This window comes from Parasteatoda tepidariorum, chromosome 4 (genome assembly GCF_043381705.1).
Source record: "Parasteatoda tepidariorum isolate YZ-2023 chromosome 4, CAS_Ptep_4.0, whole genome shotgun sequence".
Lineage (NCBI taxonomy): Eukaryota > Metazoa > Arthropoda > Arachnida > Araneae > Theridiidae > Parasteatoda > Parasteatoda tepidariorum.
Genome location: NC_092207.1, coordinates 49,768,450 through 49,785,784, shown reverse-complemented (window position 1 = coordinate 49,785,784; position 17,335 = coordinate 49,768,450). Strand labels below are relative to the sequence as shown.

General features: G+C 29.5%; 1 protein-coding gene across 1 annotated transcript in view; it reads left to right on the top strand.

Moving 5' to 3' along the window:
- Positions 1 to 17,335, top strand: part of LOC107452584 (secreted frizzled-related protein 5) — a 276,833-nt gene that overhangs the window by 240,026 nt on the left and 19,472 nt on the right. The window contains exons 2-3 of the mRNA XM_016069089.4: positions 640 to 717; positions 14,591 to 14,858. Of these exons, the coding sequence (XP_015924575.1) occupies positions 640 to 717; positions 14,591 to 14,858 (346 nt within the window). The remainder of the gene's footprint in view (positions 1 to 639; positions 718 to 14,590; positions 14,859 to 17,335) is intronic.

Genomic DNA, 17,335 nt, shown 5'->3' with positions numbered 1-17,335 from the left:
CTGAAGGTCTTAATAAATCTTCCACAACCTTCAGTAATTTAGACATAGACTCTAATTAAACCCGAAATAATTCTCATAGCGCTCAACTTGAATCAAAAATGACGCCTTGCATTTTTCTAAAACTGACATTTCTAATTATAGAGAGATTTTCACACCGTCTGTTTTAAATATCCGTTGATTAGAAAAATATCTAAGAAACTGTTTTCCCCTCCTTTCACAAAAGGATTTTCCCCCTTTTCGTTTACCATTGTCTTTGTTCAAAAGAATGAACATTGAAACAGAAACATCGGAAGCTAGTTTTCACCTTTCCTTAGAAGATAAAACTTAGGCACATCTTCTCGTCATCAGGCAGCCAAACTAATTGCAAATCCGTATTTCCTTTCGATTCAAGAAGAAAATAGAAATCCGTGGAACTTGCTAAAAGATTCAGTGAATGTTGTTAAAATTCGGTCCCCTGATGGAACCGCGGAGCTTTTATCCGAGAAAATATTTTTAATCGAAGGGGAAAGAAGTATTTGGGCGGATCGTAATGCAATATGAGTCGAATTGTTTTCCCATTTTGTTGCTCTTGTGACTTTCTAGATGTTTGAGTTTTCGATTTGAATCCTTGGTAATGTGTGCGTTTGTTTTTATTTTCAGAGCCACAAAGTTGCAGCGCTTGCAATCAACCTGACACTTATGAAAATATCATTGATAACTACTGCAGAGCTGATTTCGGTAAGTAAATTTTTGTCTTTTCTAGTTATGGGTTTGAAAATAAGCTCGAGGATTAAGTTTCCAAAAAATTTTTGAAGTGTATGATTGAAAGTTATTATTTGTTTTATTCTCAGTTGAACTTATTTTCATTTTTTTAATGAAGAATGTTAAACTAACACACGTAAAAGACTTTGTGGGGAAAGTAGTTTCAGACCATGTCAACCGTCATCTATGAAAAGGACCCCCACCAGAATAATAGCTATGATAGAATTCGATGAATGGATGCCACTAGTTGATTCATTGCTGTTTTGTGCGAAGCCGGGAGAGCTGTATTAAGATCACCGTATTTTTTGAGTGCTGAACGTGAGAGGTGTATTAACTTCACGGTTGTAGTCGCTCCTGTGTTGCCGTTAGCAGTCGAGTGTATGCAAGCCAACGTTGTGTGTGATCGAGATGAGACTGAGTAGCAACTGCGTGAGGAGGTGGATAATGATGCAGTTACAAGTAGCAAGTCAACTGTTCAATGTGGACCATCCAACGAAGTAGGCGTATCCAGATCAAAGTGGGCGTTTTTGCCAAGGTAGGCGTGTTCACATCACGTCCGAAGGTCACCAATGTGGGGTACCTTTTCATAGATGACGGTTGACATGGTCTGAAACTACTTTCCCCACAACTTAAATGCTTGCAACTTGCATTGAAATTTTTCTTAAAGTGGTTTGGAGACTAAAAAGGATAAAAGTAGTAGGAGCTAGAAGCAAAAATGATGGAAAACAGATTTAAGAAAATTATTGCCGTAAACCAGGAGTGTCAAACTCGCGGCCCGAGATGAACATTTTTGTAGCCCAGTCAATATATCCGAAGCAAAGTAAAAATAATTTGGAAATGTGAATTATAAACGAAACCAGCATATAAAATTATAATATACTTTATTCATAAAGTATACGGATTATTTTAAATTGTACGCGCGAAAATTTAAAATTCTAATTGGCTGAAATGGAGTCCGTTTCACATTAAGCTATTAATTAGATAGTACATATTCAGGTTTATCCTACTACAGCGAGTTAAGTTGGTTATCTTGCTCCAAGGTTCTCAATCAATTCTGGGATTTGAAAGAAAAAATATGTAAGTTTTTACAAACTATAAATCAAGATACAAGCTTGTTCTCCGATCAAATATGGTTGAAAGATTTATCTTTTATGGTTGATCTAACCAAACACTTATCCGATTTAAATTTATTGTTACAAGGCAAGGATCAGATCATTACGAACATGTTTGACATAATTAAAAAAGCATTCAAATGCAAACTATTTCTTTGGGAAAGGAAACTGAAAAATTAAGATTTAACGCATTTCCCAACGTGCAACAAGAACAAATCTAGTTTAGATGATACTGCATCGTACCAAAAATACGCAGAAAAAAATTTCAAATCTTAGAACAGAATTTGAAACAAGGTTTAAAGGTTTAAATTCTTTAGAAGACAAATTTTGTTTTTCTTCGATTTTCTCAATAAATATAGACTCAGTACCCAGTTATATGCAAATGGAAGTGATTGAGATTCAGTGCGACTCAAATTTGAAGGCAAAGTTCATTGAAGTGGGTGAGCCTAAATTTCACGAATATTTACCAGCAACGTTTGAAAATACTCGAAAATTCGCGCATGAAACCATTTCCAAGTTTAGAAGTACTTACCAGTGAGAGCAATTATTTTCTGTTATGAGTGAAAGTAAATCTACAGTCCGAAACCGTATTAATAACGCTCACATTGAGAGTCAATTTTGAAAGTAGTCTCAGCCAGTAAAATTTCTCCCGAAATAGAAAAGATAATAGCAGAGAAGAGATGTCAAGTATCAGGACGTAAACAATAATTTAACTTTATATATGTTTATTACAATTCAAAATAAAAATATTTGCTTCTATGAGCATTGATTTTTTTTGCGGCCCACCTGAAGTTAAGCATTGTTTATTTGGCCCAAGTTAGCTTTTGAGTTTGACACCCCTGGTTTACAGTAATTTAAACCACGAATTTTTTATAGTGAAGTTGTCTCAAGTTTCTCAGATGGATTTGTGGGAAGAGCTCGTAAGGTGAAGTAAGGATTTGTGGGCCGGTACTTCAGACGGTAAAATCCATTTTCACCGGAATATGTTGTGGAACAAAATATCTCATATACCGCAATCTTTACAGTAATAAATCTCTGAATCACTTTAATTAAATAAATATGTCTGTAAAAATTACTGTATAATATTTTATTGTAAAAATAAATTTTATTCTAAATTGATTTAACGGATGATGCACCCGAAGTGCCGGTACTTTTTGCCGTAATTTGACCGGAATTTTTTACAGTGCATTAGTGATGGAATGGATAATGGATAATTCTGACGAAATTTTTTTTTTCTAAAATGGATTCTTCAGAATTCGTGGGAGACTGCCAGCGAGAAAAATTCAACCTTTTTCCCTTTGCTTGTGTAAACGCAGGATATCACGCTAACTATGGCTGTATAAGCTCTTTTCAACAAATTAGAAACAAACTAGGATTCCTTATTTATAAATTTTTCTGCTTTCCTTCTTTTTAGTTTATCTTTTATGAAGTTAAGGTTCATAATTTTATTTAGCTTTTACTTATTCGATAAAATTTAATTAAACTGTATGTATGAATTTTTAATTTTGATAAGGCTTCAATGGAAATTAAGGGTGTTTTAAAGCATTCCTACACTAGAAAATCCCGTATCAAATTATAGAATAGAGTATCGGCATTGGGTGCATTATTCTTAAATTTCATTTTTGCCTTAAAATATTATTCCCTTAATTTTTACAGTAATATTTACTTAATTAGAGTGATTCAATGGTTTTTACAGTAGTTATTACTGTAGAAATAGAGGCAGGACATGTTCCAATAAAAATGGATTTTAAGGTTAAAAACACCGGCACCTTGAGTGCCGGCACTTTTTACCGTAATTTGATGCTGAATTTTTTATAGTTTAGATTATGAAACAAAAATTGTATGTATATTGACAGTTCAAATCAAAAAAAGTTTTGGTTCATTTAAACATTCTAATATTATTAAACACTCTAATACTAATTAAATCGACTCTAATATAGCCTTCTTAGAGTAGTGTTAATTAGTATTAGAGTTTATACAGTAACCCATTTCTCAATTTTTTACACAATTTCCAAACCTTTAAACAGTAATTCAAATTCAATATATATTAAATAATGGCCATTTCTTTTCGGAAAACTTTAGATAAAGACAAATTATCTTGGAATTATCGTGGAAAAAAAATCACTATACAAATATAAAGACCAAACTCCCATAGAAGATTAGTGTTTAATTACTTCTTTCTTGTTCTGTTAGCCAACCATAAGAAATCTAATGATACTAAAAACAGAAATTCTCATTAAAAGAATGGATAGAAAAGAAGGTATAAATAGCGAAATTCCAAGAAAATGAATGGTATAGAACAATCAAGATAATGTAGCCATTAGAGATCGTGGAAAAACTAATCAGGAGTTGTCATTTTCTTTTTATTTATTTTTTAGTCCATACGTTCTTACCTCAGAATACTTAATGCTTAATTCTCTTGCTAACCTTTTTATCCACTGTTATATCATTCTTTTAACATTCGTTGAAAATCCCTTTCCTGTTAAGGTTTATATCAATTAGTTATAGTCCTCTTGGGGGAATGCAATTAAATTACATTGCTTTTTAGATTATACCTAAAGAAGTATTAAGTATCTTAATGGAAAACTTAATTTATTTTTATATTTTATTTTCATTTCAGTTTCTTTACGAAGTAATTGGTTTAAACAATTACAATTTTTTTAGCTATTCGAAAGATTTCTGTGATGCCATTATAGGCATTACATATTTCCTAGCTTTTAAATTTTCTTTATCTCTCAAAGTTAATTATTCCTAATCTCTCTTTAAATAAATAAATCAGTTAATTCAATTATACAAAGAGCGAAGGGAAATAGTTTTATTCTCGATTAATGTAACGGCTAACTTTTTATTTCAATGCAAGTGTATGACGAATTATTATTCAATGTTACGTGCAATAACTGAACATCAAAATCCATTGTTAACCTCTGATTCTTCAACCACATTAAACATTTGCTTATACGTTATTAGGTTTACTTTGGTTTCCAACGAGCGCTTAGGCCTTAAATCTTCAGCCAAATTACTTGAATATTAACATAAGATAACATGAGATTAGTTGAATTGGCTTTCCCTTTGGCAAGGTCCTTTTTTTGATAATTAGCCTGTAATGGATCTCACCTTTACTGCAAAGCGTTGATCAAATACCACTTTTAATTCGGATATTGATCATGCAGGTTGTAGAGGATTTATCTCTCATAGTTTGTCCTTATTCATATCATACAAACTTCATGATTTCACTAAAATGTCAGTTGGGTAACAATATTCTTTTTAATTTGCAACTCGAGGTGTGCAACGAAATAAAAATTTTATTATGGTTTTAATCCTGTTTCTCATCATCTTCTTCAATTAGTCAATCTACAACAACCGCACCATTTTTCCTTCATAATTTCTACATGCAATGAACGATAATGCTTTATTTAGAGGCGTTTAAATGTAACCTTAAATTGGATACAATGTTAGAATTTTCATTCTAAAATAACGGTAAAATAACTGGCAGCTGTCTGTTCATCCAATCAACCGTAAAGTTTACGGTAAAGAACATTTTTTACCTTTATAGTTTTGAAATCGTTTACAACTAGTATGACAGAAAAACCGTAATAAAAAAAAAGAAATTTCACTGGAAATAGGAGCTAGACTTTTTGTTAGGTAATGGACATTGGAGTTAGACTGTTGTTGAGTTTTATTTTATCAAATGAACCGTGGAATGTAGCTTAATTAGTTTATCTGGTTGTTACACCTATCAGATTATACTTTAGATTATACTTTTTATAAAGTTTCTTGAGCCGGGATAGCCTGGATGGTAGGGCGCTGGGCCCATGTCTGAGAGTTCATGGGTTCGAATCCCGCCGGCCGAAGTCTCCCCGTGTAGTAAAGTGACTAATGCACGTTAAATCTGCCGCGTCGTAAAAGTCCATGTTCCCATAAAAAATCAATACCTCTGGGGGTACTGGATTGGTGATCAATCGTTCTCTGATTCAGGTCAAAATTACGATCTGTGGATGAATGAATGGATGTATCAATGGGTCCACCCTATAAACGGGTGTGACGTATGGTGTGGCAGAAGTCGAATTCTTGGCCATAGATGGCGCCACTGAAAAATAAGAAGCGCACGTTCTGCCTTAAATTTGCTCGGTTTCACCAAGCAGGCTTGCTAGTATGGCAAGTAGCCTTAGAAACAACAACATAAAGTTTCTTGATGGAAAACTAAATTAATTTTCATATTTTATGTTCAATTCAGTTTATTTACGAAGCAATTGTTTTGACAATTCAACTTTTTTAGCTATTTCATTGATTTTTATATACATTGTGAAAAATTCCGGATCAAATGACGGTAAAGTTACAAGGAACAAAAAACCTGCTATGCCCCAATTTTTACTGTAATATTTCCTGTAAAAAGGATTCCAGTATTTTTATTTTTTTTTTTTAAAATTTGTTCTGGAAATTTTTGCAGCCTACAACAAAGCAGTATAGTTTATTTGGAGGCGTTTTAAATATTATATTACATTACATTAAATTACATGACATTTTTAAATTAATATGTATTTTGTTTTGTTGAATTTCGAAAATAAATTTCCTTTTTTAAATGCTTTACGTCGTAAATTAATTGTCTGGTGTTTAGAGTATTTTTCAATACCAATTAATTACAGTTTTAAATTAAAAATTTATAAATTTTTACATCAGAGCAAAAACATTGTTTTTCATTTTATTTCTCTTTCACCAGTCCCTAAAGTTGTTCTGCCATTTGAAGCCTTAGTTCTTACTCAATTCTCCTGATAGCATTTTTATCCACAGGACTATCATTCTCTAAATATTCGTCGAAAATCCCACTCCTATAAGTGCTTATATCAATTAGTTTCAATTCCTTAGGGGAATCCAATTAAATTGCTTTGCTCTTTAGATTATACCTAAAATAGTATTGAATGCCTTAATGGAAGACGTAATTTATTTTAATTTCAGCTTCTCTCTGTAGTAATTGATTTAAACAATTCCAATTATTTTTGCTAATTTAATGAGTTTATAATACATTGAATTATGATAATTTATTTAGGACTATTTAAAATATAACATTACTAGTGTGTGTAAATTAATCTAACTTCATTATGTAGATAGGAGAAAACAATTGCTTACCATAAATGTTTTATGTCATAATTTTGATTGCCTCGGTTTTATATTGTTTTTTAATTAATAATTGTATCTCAATTTATGCACAAAAAGTTTCTTTAAAAGATTAACTTTTAAAAATATTATAAGTGTCAGAAAACATATTTAAATCAGTCTCTTAAAATGTTTGCTAATTTTTATTCATTTAAAATTTATATTTTGAAATATTATGTTTCTAAACAATTAATTTTTCTGTTCATTCCTATATTCTAAACATAGTTGATTTTTTACATTTTATAAAATATAATGTAATTTTGCATCATTAGATTTTACTTGCTTTCTTGTCCTTTTGTTTGAAAAATATTTCATTATGCGTAGGATTTTATCATAAATAGAAGTCAAGAATTGTTTAAAAGAAGTAACTAGTTCAATTTATTCAGCTATAATTTTTTTAAAATAAAAAAAGTGAGGCAGAGTACGTTTTTAATCCCTTTATGAAAAATGTATTTGACAAATTTTATTTCCCAGAGATTGAAAATTATTTACGCAACCTATTTAATAATTATTATTATTTTTTGCGGCATCACTTAGAAATAAGTTACATAAAAAATTAACGCTGTATAATTTTATTTTCGATAATAATTCAAAGAAGATTTTTTATTTTCCTTTGAATTAGTAAACTGAAAAGATAATATTCAATTGGTTAAAATGAGCCTTAAATAATCAACAGTAATTAGCTAATTTGTTTTTAAATAAATTGTTTTTCATTTTATGTTACAATAAGTTGTAATTTATAAGAGTAATGCAACACTCTACTGTATTCCTTTAGGAAATAAAAGTTTTCTTTAACTATCATAATCCTTCATATTGTTTTACATACATTACTGCTTGAATTTTCGAACTAATGATTAGATTATGGTTTCTTCATATTAATTGAAAACATGAGTGTTGCATTACTCTTATAATAATTTATAAGAGTAATGCAACACTCTACTGTATTCCTTTAGGAAATAAAAGTTTTCTTTAACAATCATAATCCTTCATATTGTTTTAACCATACATTCCTGCTTGAATTTTTGAACTATTGATTATTGATTGTTTCAAATTAATTAAAATAACATAAGTGTTGCATTGCTCTTATAATAATTAATAAGAGTAATGCAACACTCTACTGTATTCCTGTAGGAAATAAAATTTGTTTTTTTTTTTAACTGTCATAACTGAGGATATTGTTTAAACTATACATTCTTGCTTGAATTTACGAACTAATGATTATTGGTTTTTTATATTAATTAAAATAACATGACTGTTGCATTGCTTTTATAATAATTAATAATATTGATTATTGGTTGTTTCATATTAATTAAAATAACGTAAGTGTTGCATTACTCTTGTAATATTTTATAAGAATAGTGCTACACTCTACTGTATTCCTGTAGGAAATAAAATTTGTTTTTTTTTTAACTATCATAACTCAGGATATTGTTTAAACCTTACATTCTTGCTTGAATTTACGAACTAATGATTATTGGTTTTTCTTTAGGAAATAAAAGTTATTCTTTTATCATCATAAACCTGCATAAGATTTTAATGTCTTTCTCCTTTAATTTACGTACCAATAATTATTGATTACTTCTTTTTAGCTAAAATTAAAAGGGCTAAAGATAGATAATGTTTAAGTATTTTACGATAGATAAAAATTTAGTGACTTGTAAAATAAATAATGCATGTATATATTTGACTATGCTGTCAAGATTGAATAGAGTTACTGAGGTATCATAAGTTAAATATTATACAGAGTGTTCGTAATGTTTCTATAAAACTATATTATCTACCACCGCTCCATTCTGAAATTCTATCTAAGAATACAGATTCGGTTAAACTTGAATAATTCAAAAGTTGATATGACATACAGTCCTTCCTCAGGGAAAATGTATTTCCAAAACGTTACTTCAAACATTTACATTTTTTACCCATCTGTATGATTGTTTGTGATTGCCAAAGATTCAAAACCTTTCAACATAAATTTTGGAATTCTCAAAGAAAAGAATACAAATAAAACGTCTCTGTTTCTTTGTAACTAGTTCAAAAAGGTTTTAAATATATATATTTTTTTCTAGTAGATACAAATTTCACTTGAGTTATGTTTTGTTAAAATTTAAATCTGTGATGGCGCATTTTTTCTGTTATTAAATGGATACAGGAACCATTGAAGTGTTTTTCACATTTCTTTCACCCAAAAAATAAAAAGCCATGGTTTAAACGCCTTACATGAGTCAAATCATAATTTTAAACTAGATATGCTATCTTCTCATGCAGAGTTATCTGATCATTTAAGACATTAGTACCGGTTAGAATTTTAAATGTTATTAAACCTTTCAAAATCTTGAATTTTGCGATTTTATTTTACTTGGATAAAAATTATAAAGATCAACGAATTATTCTTAATTCTTGCAAAATTTTATGAGCCCAGATAAAATTCGATCACATAAGGTTTTCATCGCCTTGTCTTTTTTTCATACTGATGCTTTGTGCCATTTTCATTATTAACGTAGAGATCGCTGGCAAAAGATCGGTTAAACTTGACCTATAAGTCATGTATAACTTTTGCAAACTCACAACAGTTTTGACCATAGCATGTTATTTAAAAAACTCGCTGTGTTGCTGTTGCTCAATGGATAGAGTGCTCGCTTCTCAATGAGGCGGCTTAGATTCGAATCCCAAAGATGGCTGATCGTTACGAATTTTGCACCTGACTTGCACAACAGTGATGAAGTAAAATATCCTCAATGGTAAACGGATTATCGGTTAGAGTCCTGTTGCCACCAGGCTAATCGTGGATTGTTTTCATGGTTGTCCTTTCCATAGAACGTAAATGCGGGTTAATTCATATCGAAACGTGCTTCATGAAAGCTAGTTTGCTCCAATGCGTTATTCAGAAGTTCTCTTGTCTTCTGTGTTGGGTTCAAAACTACGTAGTTAAACATTGATAGCCGTAAATTCAGAATTGGGGCGGCTGTTCAGCATCGGTTAGAAAATATGAAATAAAAAAAAACATCATTACAAGTGATGATAGTGCTTTCGAAAATTAAGCTTAAAGTATAAAGGAAATGTTTAGTAAGACAAGGATCTGAATGTAAAAAGAAAGTACGGAATAAGATCTCGTTCACTGTTATTTAATAATCACAATTTTTGTCAATTCTTTATTTTTCAATCACTTCTGTAAATGTTGCTAATTGATAATATTTTGAGAGTTTTCGGAGAGGAAGACATGTGGAAACCAATAAGGGATGAGTAACCTTTAAAAATCTGTGTTTTGATATAAATTGAAACGCAATAAGTGAAAATGTTATGATTCTTGCGTAGAAAAATTAATAATAAGTCATGATCTTTATTTTCCCCTTTCAACGTATAAACTTAAGAGCTTAGTAGTCTAAGCCACTAAAATGTCACTTTAAAGATTCATTGTCTCAATACTTGCGGATAATGAAAATGAATTAAGGTCACAGTCTTTTATGAGGAACATTTGGTTTGATAAGAGTTGTTTTAACTAATATATGAGATGGTTTGTATTGCTGTAATTAGAAATTAGCATACCTTAATTAGCATGACGTAAATTTCATTTATTCGGTTAAATTTATTTTTCAGTTTTGTATTTTTTACTATTTGTCTGGCAATAAGGAATATAATTTTGAAAACGAGAATTTAACCGTTACCATAAGAATGGAAAAATTACCAAAATAAATTATTCAAATATATTTGGGTTTTTATTTTTAGAATTATGGTATTTTTTTATTGTACACGATAATTGTACTAGAATTTTTTTTCCCAAGTGGTTATATATGGATACAATTGAGGCATACTATTTATTGATCAAAAATTTGCAGATTTATAATGATGTTTTTTTCTTAAATTCTCTTTACTCATATATTTTGCATTTTTTATAAAAATATTAGCAATGTACAGGAGGACTTTAGGCAAGTATATATGAGTTTAAACTATCACTCGAAATTTTACATTAAAAAATTTAATATTGTACGTTATATTTTGCTTCGTGATTTGGCTTTTTAATTACTTCAATTTAATGCAATATTTAATAAAATTTTTGTTTAAAACGGAAAGAATGCTTAAAAAATCACTGTGTGATATATTTCTGAAATGAATATGAAATAACAAATATAAAATTAACTGAAATTCCCCCCTCCCCACTTTGATGGTCTTTGTTTATTTGTTAGCCTGATAATTTAACATTTATTGTCAAAAATGTTGTTGACCCTCCATAAAAAAAACCTTAAAATTGTTAGTATTTTATTTTAGAAAGAAAAATGCTTAATCTGAACCAAAGTTTTCAAATGGTATTTTTATTTTATCTAATCATTTTTTTTTTGTACTGTTTAAAAGTAAATTGTAAAGATTCTTGATCAAATTACGGTAAGAATTACAGGCATTGAGGCTGCCGGAATTTTTTACAGTGAAATTCCTTTTTACTTTATTGTTTTACGGAATAAAAATCTGATATGCAATGAGTTTTACAGTAATAATTACTGCAAAATCACTGAATAACTCTAATTAAATAAATATTACTGTACAGGTTTAGAGTATACTATTTTACGGTAAAATGGATTTTATAGATGATGAGCTTTAAGTGTTTGTATTTTATGCCGTAATTTGATCCGGAATTTTTCCATCACTAAATTAAGACTACGTATTACTATTGTACGAAAGTGTTTTGTATTTAACATTTGGTCCATTTGGGTTTTAATGAAGCATTGAAATTTAAAAATCACTCAATACATTTTTAATTTTCGTTCTTTACTCAAAAACATAGCTTTTCAATTAACAGTGTTTTTGTGCTCGTATCATATAAAATGATTGATGTCACTTTCCTTAGTAAAAAAGATATTTGTCTAACTAAAAATACATTGACGCGATGACAATAAAATTTACCGCATAAATTTTGTTAAACATAACCTCTACCACAACAACAGTGCCTTACACACACAAATGATAAAAAAAAAATGAAATTTAAATGTAACCTTCAATCAATTAAGCCAATTTATTTTCTCTTAACTCAAAATTACGTCAAATATTTTTTCTGTATTTTTAATTATACCTATCAACACCAGCAATTATCATCCATCAAATTTTTCGACTCTAATTTTTTAAAAAACGGAAGCTCGCTTTTTAATGAAGAGGTGATTAATAACTCTCTTTCAGAATCATCCATCTTCTAAGCTCGAATAATTAAATTACTACTTCAACTCTTTACTTTTTGGTTACATTTATGTAATAAACTGGAACATAAATTGCCGCTTTAATTAAGTAACAACTAGTACGGTACAATATGCCCAAGCTTTCGTTATATCTGAGAGGAAAAAACTTAATTTATCGGTTGTCAAATGAAATTTAATGAATTTTACAATAATTTTTTAAAATTACTATTTAGTTTTTATTATGTAAAGGGAGGAGTTATTGACTTAATAATTTTGGAACGTGAATTAGTTTTTGCATTGTTGGAATTCATTTGTTTTCTTTTAAATTATTGAAGAGTATCACTTTCATAAAGAGAGAACCGGAAAAAAAAATTAAAATGGCTCATAAAATGTGGAGGAGCTAATAATTTAGTGAATTTTATTTTGAAAAATAATTTTTACTGTCGAATATTGTTTATCTTATCTTAAATCTGTTATTTTGTCATTTTTGCTTTGCTGTTTTTACTATAAATATATATATATATTATCGATCTTACCTTATATATAATAATTTTGTTATTTTTGTTTTGAATGATTTAAATATATTTCCCTGATTTCTATATCCATCAATTTTTACTGTCGAATATTGCTTATCTTATCTTAAATATGCTATTTTGTCATTTTTGCTTTGCTATTTTTACTATAAATATATATATATTATCGATCTTACCTTATATATAATAATTTTGTTAATTTTGTTTTGAATGATTTAAATATATTTCCCCGATTTCTATGTCCATAACAATTTAGAGCTTTTATATTTCTGTATAATTAAATATCAGTATTTCTCAAACTTGTGTGTGTTTAGTTTAATATTGAAATTAAAGTTAGGCATAAAAATAAGTCTGAAATATTTAATAACTCTTTCAATATGACTATATTGTTAATTGTTCAAAAATAGCTGTTTCTGCCGAGTCCTAAGTGAACGCGACTTTTAATTAAAAAAATGTTTGTAAAAAGATTCCTTATGTATTTAAATTATTCAGTTAAAAAATTTATTATTTTTATTGAATTTGTTCCTTTTTTTGTTTCAAAACATCCATAAAGTTAGTTCTATCCTTTTCCAAAACACGCATATCTTTTTATAGAATTATATTAATCATGTTCCATTTTATTCTGGAAGATCTTTCAAAAATAAGTACTTTTCAGAAATCTAAACTGATTTTCTTATCCAACCTGTTTATTTATTATAAAGCCAAGTCTATAATTAAGCAGTTTTCAATAATTTGAAAAGCGTCGTACGAGGAAGATCTTATTATTCAATTTTAAGCAGACGATGCAATAGTCAGCTAAAATATCAATTAACGTATTCTTCGAATAAGCTATTAACAAATTGAATATTTCAAAGCAAATTAATATTTAGTTGCATTTTTGACATTTGGAATAACCTTGATATGAATTAATGTGCTGGAAGGCACACAACCTAATGCATAGAAATATGATAGTGCGAACTTTATTTACTGTCATTAAAATGTAAAATAAGGTTTTATCTGCTTATTTTAAGTTTAAATTATTTAGTTTAAATTTGTAATTTGGAGTATATGAATATGATTAAATACTCGTTTCGGTTACTTGATTAAAATATTCATTCACTTCAAAAATATACTAATTGGAAATAACAGTCAGCATGTTCCAAGCTCTGAAAAACAGGCTCCCATTTATAAGATTCGCCTGACTTGAATGAGAGGAAACAAAGGTAAGCGAAGTTATAAAAAAACATATCAGCTCAACTTGATTCTATGGAATTTTATTTTATTCATATGAATGCTGATTTCCTTGTCAACCACATTAGTTTCTCGCCATCTCTCCATAGTACATGGAAATGCATTTTACTTTGATTTACCCTTCACAGCCACTGTGGTTTCTCTTGTTCTGTTTTACATTTTTCTATTGTGGTTTTTCTAATTTTGTTTCTTACCTTTATTTTTCCATTTTACGTCGGCAACTTTACATTTGATATTTCAATCACTTTTGTTTCACCTCATTCATGTCTGGCAAGTCTTGAAAATGGGTGCCTGTTTTGGAGCGCTTGAAACATGCCTATTGTAATTTCCTATTTATATAATTTTGAAGCGAATGAAGTTTTTAATCAAGTAAGACAATCCAACAGTGCACTAAAATATCAATCATCATATTCTTCCCCTAAGTTAAAAATAAATGGAATATTTCAAAGCGAATTAGTTTTTAGTTGCATTTTAGGTATGTGGAATTCTCTGGCAATGTATTGCTGCAAGGTACATAATCTTACTCACCGAAATAAAATAGTTCAAACTTATTTAGTTGTTACTAAAACATAAAATAATGTATAATTTTAAGTTTTAATTCAGTCCATGATTGTATGAACACGATTAAAAATTCCGGTCAGTGATTTACTTTTTTTCCTCCCAGTTATCAAGACCAAGATCCGTAAATTGCAGAAGAGCAAACTAGCATGTAAACGTGCTCGTATACTGAAAATCCGAGAAGGAGTGAGCCGAAAAGAAGTACGAAGACCAACTCTTCAGCATGCCAACATGACATCCTGTTGTGGTGAACTGGCCAAGCATGCCGGTAAAAAGGCCAGATTACTGATCATGGGCAACAGAGACGGTGAAGGTCTCACGCCAACATTCATCATGGAATGGCAGAATACAGTTGCTTTTAAAGGAGCACTCAAGTGAGTAATATTTTGTTTTAAGACTATACTACTATGCTGTAAACAGAGCACCTAAGACTTAAGTGGTTTAAGATACATTTATTCAAAGGCATTTTGTTCAATATGCACTGTAAAAAACGGATACTTAAATACCACTAAACTTTCATTTTTGACGAAGTTTTTTCCGAGCAAGAATTTCGCTAAAGTGACGAAATAAATGTCATTTCCTCTTCGAGAAAGCGAATTTCGCCAAAATTAAAGAAGCATTTGCCATATTATTTTTCTTTCATCAGAAAAAAAAAGAACTTATAGTGCCTAATGTATCTAATTTTTCTAATAATTATTTAATCGTGGGCATCAAAAAGGTGGCTCAAAGTCCTCCTAATAACACAAGGAGGACAGATAAAACATAGAGATAAATTACATCCATTCCCGAAGAGGGATTTGAATTCGGGATCTTACTGCTCTTTGACCACCATACAAACTGGTCGGCTTATTTCATCTCTTTACTTTCGATCTTTTAGTCTTCAACCTCGTCATTCTTGATAACGATGTCCCATAATGCACTATGATGAGACTTCGATTTGAGGATACATTTTTGTCATATATTTGAGAGTTCTCGTCTCGTCGCGATTTCTTGACGTAATGATTCTCTAAGTTAAAAACATGGAGTGCTGAATTGTCAAATGTGGGAGTTATATTTCTGAGAGCATATCGTGCTGGCTATTTTTTTGAAACATTATACTGTAGAACCTCCAATATTTGTTCCTCAAAGGACTATTCGTTGCGAACGATAGACAGTAAAAAATGACGTATGCGGGTCAACAGAAAATATCACATAATGACTTGAAAAAGTGTGAAAAGCAATAGCGAAGTCTTGGACTTCAAAATTAATTAATTTTCATTAATTATAAGAAAGTTCCAATAAAAAATCATTTCTTTCCTTAAACAAAAACTTGCTATGCTACTATAAAGATGAAAAAACGCATTTATTTAAGTAAAATGCATAGAATTTTTCAGTTCGAACATTCTTTTCGGTAAAACCACCTAAATAATTTTTCAACTCTGTCTTCTTTTTCTTCTTTTTTTTTGTAAATTAGAATACAAATAGTTTCTTATTGTTCTGAAGTCTTGAGGCCTTCTGCAAATTTTAAAAATGGTCTCGTTTTATCGGTATCACTTAGTACTTATTTAGCTTCTGCAAGTATATTTTCAACCAACGTCAACATATAAAAACATACGTGATATTTGAGGTATTTTCTCAAAAGTGTAAAAAAAATCCTAATTTTCATCATCACTAGCAGCAGGAATTACTGCTTTCCTTCTCAAAATGAAGCAACTTAATTTTATCAAATGTGGATAAAATTTTTGAATGATGGATGCGTGAGGGGGGTGGTGTGAAAAGCGACCTAAACAAATATTAACATTATTAGAATATCATTCGTGAAAGGACCCTAGCAACAATTTTACCATGGCCATAGTTGGGCTCAAAATTGGCTCAATATGGGCCTTTTATGAACATGCACCTAGGAACCAGTATTGGGATGTCTCGATTTTTTAATATTGGTCCTATACATGTATATGAACAATATCGACTAATTTATGGGATCAATATAGGATTTATATTGGCTGGTTAATGAATATAAAATATCGGGTGAATTTGATAATTTTATACAGGGCCGATATTGGTTGTAAAATGGCTGTAAAATATCGGGCAAATCGGCCAATTCTATTTGATACTATTGGGGAAATAAGGGCTCTTTGAAAACTTACATATGAAACAAGACAATATTCTAGGGAAAACGAAAGATACGGTAACGATGAATCTAGATTTTACTGTATATTTAAATTTAAAATGCTTATAGTTTATTAAAATATGTTTTTTCCCTTCAAAAACCTTTAAAAAAATTTTTTTTAACAATTTTTGACTATTGAAACGATCATATTTTTCTGCATATTTTTCGTTAATATTTAATAATGTGTACGTAATTTACATGCATTAGTAATAAAAAAATGGCGCAAGCATATATTAATTTATTTGCGTTTAGTATTGAAAATAATAAATAAGTAAAAAAAAAGTAATTTAGTTAATTTTTTACTGTATTTTATGTATAGTTTCTGCTATTAAAAAAAACACAAAAATAATTAATTATATTTAATAAATACTAAAATGCTTTAACGGAAATTTTTTTTAAAGTATTTTTATTTTCTTTACCTGCTGCAACATTTTCGCACTGTAGAGACGAAAATAAAAACTAAAACGTTTCTCAACTCACTCTTAAGAACTATTGAAAGGGTAACATGAAGAAATCAGCGCAGTTAAAAAAAATGGATAAGGAATTTAAAACTTTAAAATGTGCAGTTTAATCCCAAATATTATGAAAGTTTTAAAAACAATTGCAAAGAATAGGTGAATTTTACTTTCGATACAACTTAGAAGATGCTCTAAAACATGTCATCTAAATGTGCCACATGTTGAAGCTGAGTCTTTTCTGAAT